The sequence below is a fragment of the Molothrus ater genome, chromosome 5 (genome assembly GCF_012460135.2).
Source record: "Molothrus ater isolate BHLD 08-10-18 breed brown headed cowbird chromosome 5, BPBGC_Mater_1.1, whole genome shotgun sequence".
Taxonomy (NCBI): Eukaryota; Metazoa; Chordata; class Aves; order Passeriformes; family Icteridae; genus Molothrus; species Molothrus ater.
The window spans coordinates 24,448,692-24,457,412 of record NC_050482.2 but is presented as its reverse complement, the minus strand read 5'-3'; the positions used below and the strand labels follow the sequence as shown (position 1 = coordinate 24,457,412).

Below are 8,721 nucleotides of genomic sequence, written 5' to 3'. Positions count from 1 at the left end.
CTGGAAGAGCAAGCAAGGAAGCACCCTTTAAAAGCTGTTCTTCAGGCTGTATATTACAGCCATTCTCGTGTTCCTCAGTAGAACTTCTCAAGATTCCAGACATTGAACTAGATGTAGGCACCATTTCAGAAAGAAAATGGAAAACGTAGAATTATGTAAAGTTTTGAGGTGCTGACATTCACCCACTACTAACTTAACCTGAAAGAAGTACCCCAGACAATCCTCAGAAATCAACACCAAACTACCACTTCAAAATCTTTAGACTGCAAAGACTTTCGAGTAAGAATAATTGAAGCCTGGGACACATGAATGCTTCTACAACTTTACTTGCCCAGAGGCAACTACAGCTCCTCTTACTAACTCCAGCAGGTCTTAAAAGCAACAGATGAGCATTCAGTATCTATTTGATAAAATGCAACCAGTGTAAAAACACTCCAATTTTTAGCTTCTGGCCAACTTATTTCTTACATTTACAATACACTTTGGGTCAATTACTGGGGCAGAAAAACACCACTGAGGACAGCAAATTCCAGCAGTATTTTAGACCCATACAAAGAAAGGTACAATCCTCCCTGCTACCAGTTTTCTCGGGCTTGCAGTAAAAAGCTGACTTCTCAGAATTTCTCACACCCTTCTGTATTAACAGGAGCTCCTTTAACCTGTGGCTACTGCATTAGTACTTATCAACATATCCTTTTCCCTTCCATTAGTCATATGCCCCATCTGCATTCCAGCTTTATTGCTATTCAGATTCTTTCTCCGATCCCTCCACTTTGTGCCAGCCCTACAGAAGTTCACCTTGGATCCATTATATCCATTAACAACCACACTCTCACTATAAAGAATGACAAAACAGGCAAGTTTGGAAAGGAACAGGGGAACCACACTGGTTTTGCATGGCCACATTCAGGTAGCAGGGGGTCACAGGGTGATTTCTGTGCAAAGGTGCCAGAAGCTTCCCACATGTCTGACAGAGCCAGCACCAAGATGAACCTGCCACTGCCTAAGGTCAAACCCATCAGTGATGGCAGTTGCACGTATGGGACCACTATTTGATGATGCAAAAAAACCCCTCTGCAATAGCAGTTGTGCCAAAGTGTGTTAGACAACATGAGAGAACAGCTGTGGAGACACCCAGGCCAGTGAAGAAACAAGGGGGAGAGGTGCTCCAGCTGCCAGGGCAGATTCCCAGGCAGACCACAGTGAGTCAGGCTGTCCTCCTGCAGCCGAAACAGGTCCATGGTGAAGCAGAGATCCACCTGCAGTTCACAGAGAACCCCACACTGGGTTCAAGGAGCGTGTGACCCTGTAGGAAGCTCATGTACAGCAGGGTCATAGAAGGACTTGTGCCCTACAGGGACCCACAGTGGAGCAGTCTATTCCTGAAGGACTGCAGGCTGTGGAAAGGACTCAAGTTGAAGAAGTTCATGGAGGACTGTCTCTCTAGAGGGAGGGCTGGTTCTTGATGCAGCCTGGAGAGGCTGCTGGCCTCCCTTGCTGCAAGAAAAGATTGAATCTAGAAATCTGTAGGTGTCTTCAACAAGTATTATGTGCAGAGTTTCTCATACAGCTAAGAAATCATGCCACATGCAAAACAGGTGACAGTGGAGTAGCCAGAGCACAGAAAGCCCCATTTTGTGCATACCTTTTGGAATCGAGCTGGGGTTTTTCAATACAGTAATGAAAATAATGTAGTTAAACCTGTATTTCTACATTCAAAAAAGGACTATTTTCAGGAAAGATGAAGGCATGGAAGGCTCATCTGAAATTTTTTTTAAGAAAACCCCCACCAAACTCTTAAGTAGAACACATATTCCCATATATGCTACAGCCAGTAGCACCTCTTAAAAGAACTCAAAATCCTTTCCCAGAGGTATCTCTCTAAGTCCCACTTCCAGGGACTATGGCTCTATAATATATGAAACTACACCATTTGGATCAGGATAAAAACTAGAAGTAATTGATCAGGTATTAAACCTGCTAATATCACATAATTCATTTCATGTCAGTGATACCCCATTGTCATATCTCACTCAGATCTCACTATAGCCCCATTACCTGAAAATTCCTATTTCTGGAATAGGGGAATTAAAATTTTCAACTACACACTTCCCCCCCGCCTCCAGAACAATGAAATGACAGCACATGTCTTCAAAAGCAGAAATCTGCAGTTCAGATACCTGTTGAGTTTTATTTGAGAAAGACAAATGTAGCTTTTGCAGAACTGGTGAAATAGAGAAGGCAAATGCAAACAATCATCTGCTCATGAGAGGTGTTGGGAAACACCTGTAAAGGTTCAAAGACAACAAAAGATAGAAGAATAAATTGTACATTTTAAGTCTTGTCCTCATCAAGGCACTTGGATGAAATAAAAGATAAACCAAACACATGCTGAGGGTAGTGGAGAATATAGCAGAAATACACCCTCACTCTTTCACAATTTAAGAACACACATACCCTGTAAGACCCGTGCAATACAACAAAACCCCAAAATGCTCTTTATTACTTGTAATTGGCTAGCAGGAATAATTAAGGGTGATGTCTTAGAAAAGACCAGGTACTGCACAAGTCAAATATAAAGAGCAGGACAAATCCCAAAGCACAGAAGAGAGACATAGGACAAACAAGTCACAGCCTATCTTAGACAGGAAAATTAAAAAAAAAAAAAATCTTGCAGTTCCTTCAGATCTCCACAGGATCACCCAAGACCCTAATTTTACACAACAGCCTATAGACTCAGAAAAGGCCTTGGTATGAATAATCATCCCTATGAAGACAAGTTAGGTATCCAATGACAGTTCCAAGTAGGAACCTCACTGCATCTTTAAGCAACCAGGTATCCCAGAGGATTTGGCCCGAGGTCCAATTCACTCAATCCTCAGCATCCCAATTTGCACTACTGTAGGAGGAGAACAAAAGCAGCAGGGCTGCGAAGTTTACCTGCTTAATACATGCAAAGCTCTTTAGCATTCTCCTCCAATCCCCTCATAGATGTGCAAATCATTGTATTCTTACTGTTCTGGGATAATACTGCAATTTGATGGCTTGCAGAAGGAGGCCTCTCAGCAGGCCGTTTCCATATGAAGGCTCCCTTAGGAGGTGCTGGTGGGGTAAGAATTCTGAAAGTGTAGCTCAAGGGCCACACGTTGAAGGAATCTTTTTCTTTGCTTCCTGCCCTATCACTACCATATTGTGACACCTTGTCAGAGAATTTGAAAGAGGCAATGCAACAATATGAAAGTGAATAAAGGATATTGAAATGCTCCATCTAAGCCCAAGTTTGGAATCCAAGAAGGTAAATGCAATTTCATTTTCTTAAAATTATATGGTATGTTAAAATATTCTTTGTTCATTTGGCCCTTTAAATGTCCTCCTCATGCAATGCAGTTTCTGATTGACCAATTAATGAAAACAGCTTAAAGTGGTTACTCTAAGACCCTTGCTTCTTATGAGTGATTTATGGAATTTCGAACACTCTACTTAAACAGTACAGGATGCTGCTGGCATAAAGCCTATGTTTAACTCAAATGATGTTCACATGTGTGTTTGCAATCAAGACTATAAGCACCAGAAACAGGTGATCCATAAGATAATTCAAAAAGACCAGCTTCTTCCAAATGTATCATGGACATCATCTCCTGAAGTTCAGACCTTTGACTCCCTTCTGCAAAAACCACTTTATTATAATGCTCACACTTGAAAAAAAAATTTGCCAGCAACTATCATGCATTACTTTTTTCTCTGCTAAGTATTTTACACCAAAGCCATAATAATTTAGTTAAATACTGATAAAACTTCTCTGGAGCAGATTTTCGGTTCAACTGCAAGAGCTCCAAGTTAAGCTTAAAAGGCCTCCAACTGACCAGATCTTTTCTTCAAATTGATGGGAAAAGAGTTGAATTTTTGTTGTCTCAAATGTCAAGATCTACTAGTGACAGGAAATGCATCTCTTGAAATGAAAGCTATATTCAGTGTCCTTAGAAGTGTCCTATGCAATTGGTCACTTAAATGGGGAAGTAAGGGCTAAGAAGCAGAATCTTTTGAAGAGCAGAAACTTTATGAGCAGTTGAAATAATTCCACTTAAATAATGCAAAAGTACATGTAGAAAACAGTCTGTACAACATGCCTGGCCACTCCCCCTCCAGTACCAACCCCAGAAACCCCAAAACACCTTCACCCAACAGAAACTCCCATAAGACATTAGGTGTCAAAGTTCTAGTACTACCTGTGAGCCAACCCATCACTGAGCAACTGCATTTGAACTGTATTTTGAGCTAATTAGAGGAGGAGTGGTGTGTATATAAAAGGTGATGTTCCTTCCACAATACATGCCCTGTTAGTTTAGGATTAATTTTAAGTTAATATGAAGAACCAGAGAACTATTTTTTAAGTATTTCCTTTTATATACTTTGTTCATGCTGATAGAATGCTCATTTTCACTTCTGGTAGATGGTGGTGGTGGTGGTGAACACAGCTTATCCCTTCTGACACCAGTTTGGGAGCAGAAGAAAGCAGAAAAAAAGAACCCAGCTTATGTTGTTTTTACCTCTGGCCTCATCACTCTGTAGGATGTTCCTGGCATCGAAGGACAAAAGGAGGGAAAACAATTGCAGTAACAAGGAAACACACTAACACCCAATGCAATTCTCTAAGAAAAGCAGAAAACAGCAGTAACAATGATTGGAACAGCACCCAAGTTGTTATCTTCTCCTTTCTAGTCTCTAGAGGGAATACCAAAGGTTAAGACTCTAGACAACATTCTGAAAACTTAGAGACCAAGTTTCACACACCCATTCAGGTTTATGGTTTTTAGACTCTTTTTGTTTCATTTTGAAAGAAAAATTTTCCTTCCAAAATATTCAGCATTTTTACAGATGCTTACTGAAACCTACAAAAACATAACTAGTTTGAATTCACTTACACCAACTTCCTTTTTTCCCAACATACCTGGTTTAGTAAGCAGATCAAAACCAGTTACAAATGTTTCACTGTGGGATTACAAACACCTTTTTAAGTGGAGAAAATATTAAGAAAAAATTTGTAGTGAAAGACCAGACCAAGAAAAACTTTCTAAGTTGTCTGCATTCTTACAGCAAAGTACTATTATAATCCTTTTAATAGATGTGATGAAACTCTTAATCGAGGTGAGTATCCCTAAGGAAGCAGATTTCAGGCATAATATAAGTATCATAATTCAATAGGAAATGACTTTTTAGACAAAATGCAACAAGATCTCCACAATTCTCTTGATTGTGAAAAGAAAAAAAATACATGTATCTCTCTGCAAGAGAAAAGATCTTTATCAACATAAAATTGAAAGTGATACTTAAAATATTTTAAATCCTGCCAACCCCCAAAATACATTTCATTATAATTTTAAATACAAACATGTGATATATAATCAGAATTTGCTTATATTCACCTCTGAACAGGTAAAAACAAGAAAACAAAACTAATAATTAGTAAGCAATAATCACAGTTTTATGCAAAAAAATGAAAAGCAGCTTTGACAAGATTTTAGACCTACATTCTATACCAACAATGAATTTCAAAATAAAACCCTAAGATACTCTTAAGTAACTGTTTTAATTTTTAATAACTCTATTTTTAGATAAATGTACACACTAGATACAATTACTACAGATATGATGAGAAACAACACTAAACTTAAATTCAGGTTCTCTTTGCTACTAATTTAATTACACATAAGAAAAAACCAAATCCAAGCAATGTTACCACTCCCATTTTTACTAATCTTTTTTCCAAGGTGGCTGCTTTTTCTGGAAGTTTCACTTGCTTAGGTTTATTCTTTTCTTCATACTGAGACAGATGTTAAATCCATGTAAAAAGTGCAGAAAAAAAAAAAAAGTTAGTGTGAAAGCTTCTTAAGTAGATTATAAAGTACCCAGTCATAAGAATCTGCATGCATCTAGGATAGATATTACTTCTTTCTGTCTCTGTCCTACTTAATTTGAAATAAATGTGTGTAAACGGTCACCTTATCTGATGTTCAATTATTCTGTAACATATATAAGAAAAACAAACTGTTCGTTTACAAACTTAATTACTCAGGAGTAAACCACTGCTATTATTAGATGCTCCAAAAATCAAATAACAAAATAACTGAACCTTGACTGTCAAATGTTTTAGCTAGAACTTCTGCCATTTAATTACTAGAAAAACCCTGTTTATTTAAAAAGAAAGTTAAATAGGTAACAGATTAGACTTACTCAAAATTACAGGGAGAGTGGAAAGTACCTAACAAATGCCTTCTCAAATACATGTTGAACCTGAGTGGAGCCTTGTCATAAAGGACAGCAGGGTTAGGTTCTGATTTCCTACCTTAGTTACAATGCTTGGAAGGCTGTCTCATTTACCATACTTTCAAAAATCATATGCTAAGACATTTACTGCTGGCAAAGTCTTGTCATGACTAAGCTTAGCAAACAGTACTGAAAACTTCAAGGGAATTTATACAAACCTTTTATGTAAACTGTGTCACTTAAGATTCACAGGTTCACAATAAACGCTCGGGTGCTCTACATTCAAAAGTGCTCCATCACAAATTAAGTAGCACAAAAATGTCTTGTATTAAAGTATTCATAAGTGAAATTTATAAAACATAACAGGATTTTAAAAAGAAGGATTTTCTTTCTTGAAGTAATTAGAAGACTGTTTCACGCAGGATACAAAGACATTGTGCTTTGTCTTGATAGCTATAAAAACCTTACATACAGATAAAGTCAAGTGGCACCAAACTTGGAACCCTACCAGCCCTTATAACTGGCCTGCATATATAGGAGGCAAATATATACACAATTGATGATTGCATATGCAAAAAAAGGAATAAATAGCTACTAAGTTCTTTGCCACAGTTGCTACCCCTTAATATATTTGGTGTTAAGTGATTTATTGGGAGAAGGCTGTTATATTACATTAAATTTACTTAAACTACAGGAAATTGCATTAGTAGCATTATACTCAAGGTCTGAGTTCCACATGGCTTCGTTCAGCAACAGATTCCTTTCTGACACTGATGCTCCATTTACCCTACCCCAGCGGCCGTTCATTTTACCAGCCTATTACTTAAAATGACCCCATCTGACAAGAGAGTGTCACTGTGTTGGCTTGAGAATGACTGATGTGGTGCTAACATCTAGCCTTGACCTCTCCCACCCTCTTCTTTTGTCACTCTGTAGAGTTATCTGGGATGCCTCCCATTCAATCCATAAAACCTTAGTATCTTCCTTGTGAGTCAATAATTCCAAACAAAAGATTCCTTAATTAAAAAGTAAGAGTGTAAGTATTCAGCATGGCCTCTATGCCACAGTGGTTGTCCAAGAGTACAGGGACACATTCCAATTAATTCCTTCGTGCAGTAGAAAGAAAAAAGTAGATTATGCTTTCTTTTGGAGATTTTCCACACTTCCATGGAATATTAGAGATTATTTCTCTTTCTGTCCATGAAAAGGTGGAAGGGGGAGAGATTGATGCAATGTCCAAGCTAAGGCTAAACAGCCTTTGGCAGACCAAGGTATGAAACATTACCCTGACATATGTCACATTTGAGGTTGCATCAGAAACTTGTACACAGTATTTAACAGCCTCACACACACACCCACCTCCACCACGAGGTCCTTCAGTTTGTCAACTTCTTCTTCCAACTTTTTAACACTGCAAATCACATCTTTGCAGACTTCAATATAACATTTAGTTGGTGCCCACTGCAGTAGCATCTGTTAATAATTACAGTTATTTGCCATAATTACATAATTGTAGATCTTAATTTAGTATTCTACAGTTCATGTATCACAAAAGACAGTGCCAGAAAAGGTCTACAACTGAACTGCATTTATGCTGGGTTTTAATTGTATGATTTATGCACAATAAGCTACTACTCCCTAGCAGCCTTTGTTGGAAACTTTGTCACCTTAACTCTCCTATCAGTAGAAACATGAAGAAACAAATCTATCTCATTTAGTTGTATGGCCCAACTCTTGGAAATATATTATTTTTAAGAAGTGTCCTTTAGAGAAAGAGCACTGGACAGCTTTCTATAACTATATAACAACCAAGATGGTTGATGAATATTCATACTTTTTATTTTACAAGGTGGAATAATGCACACTAAATCAATCTTCTGTTTGGTTGAATACCTTGTGAGAATTTTTGAGGAAATGGTTATTCATGGTCTGCACAGGAATTATCAGCTTACTACACTCTTTATTCAACTTCTGAAGAAACTTGAGCAATTCATCTTCACTAGAAAGATAAAATATTTTGTTATTTGTCAAATGCTGTAACTTCTTGCAAGCTGAATATCACATACGAATTTTCAACACTGGCTAGTGAGTTAGACATGCAGTTTCATAACATACAAAAAACCCAGTATCATTTTAAAAGTGAGTAGGTGTGAGATATTTAACATCTTAGCAAGTTGTTGGGTATTTTTTCCCCTTGTTTGTCCCATCCCCTCCCTCCCCTGCCTTATTTCTGAATGACAATACTTCTGACCTGCAGCTTACATTTCTGAGGTAGATGTGAGGGAAAAAGTCTGGTTTGTACTTTGGAGCTAAGACAAATCATACTAGGTTTAAGGTAACACAGTCTCCAACAGAGTTGAAGAAAACAAGAATTCAATAATACTGGCTTGGCCCTTGGATCTGGAAACATATACCTCAGAGCCTAAAATATCTGACATTATCTATTTTCAAGAAAAT

The 8,721-nt window shown here is 37.8% G+C and overlaps 1 protein-coding gene across 1 annotated transcript in view; it reads right to left on the bottom strand.

Moving 5' to 3' along the window:
- Positions 1-5,360: 5,360 nt before the first annotated feature.
- The window catches only part of ASZ1 (ankyrin repeat, SAM and basic leucine zipper domain containing 1), a 35,923-nt gene continuing 32,562 nt past the window's right edge, over positions 5,361-8,721 (bottom strand). The window contains exons 11-13 of the mRNA XM_036400636.2: positions 8,158-8,263; positions 7,624-7,737; positions 5,361-5,821 (exon numbers count right to left, since the gene is read on the bottom strand). Of these exons, the coding sequence (XP_036256529.2) occupies positions 5,675-5,821; positions 7,624-7,737; positions 8,158-8,263 (367 nt within the window). The 3' untranslated portion in view covers positions 5,361-5,674. The remainder of the gene's footprint in view (positions 5,822-7,623; positions 7,738-8,157; positions 8,264-8,721) is intronic.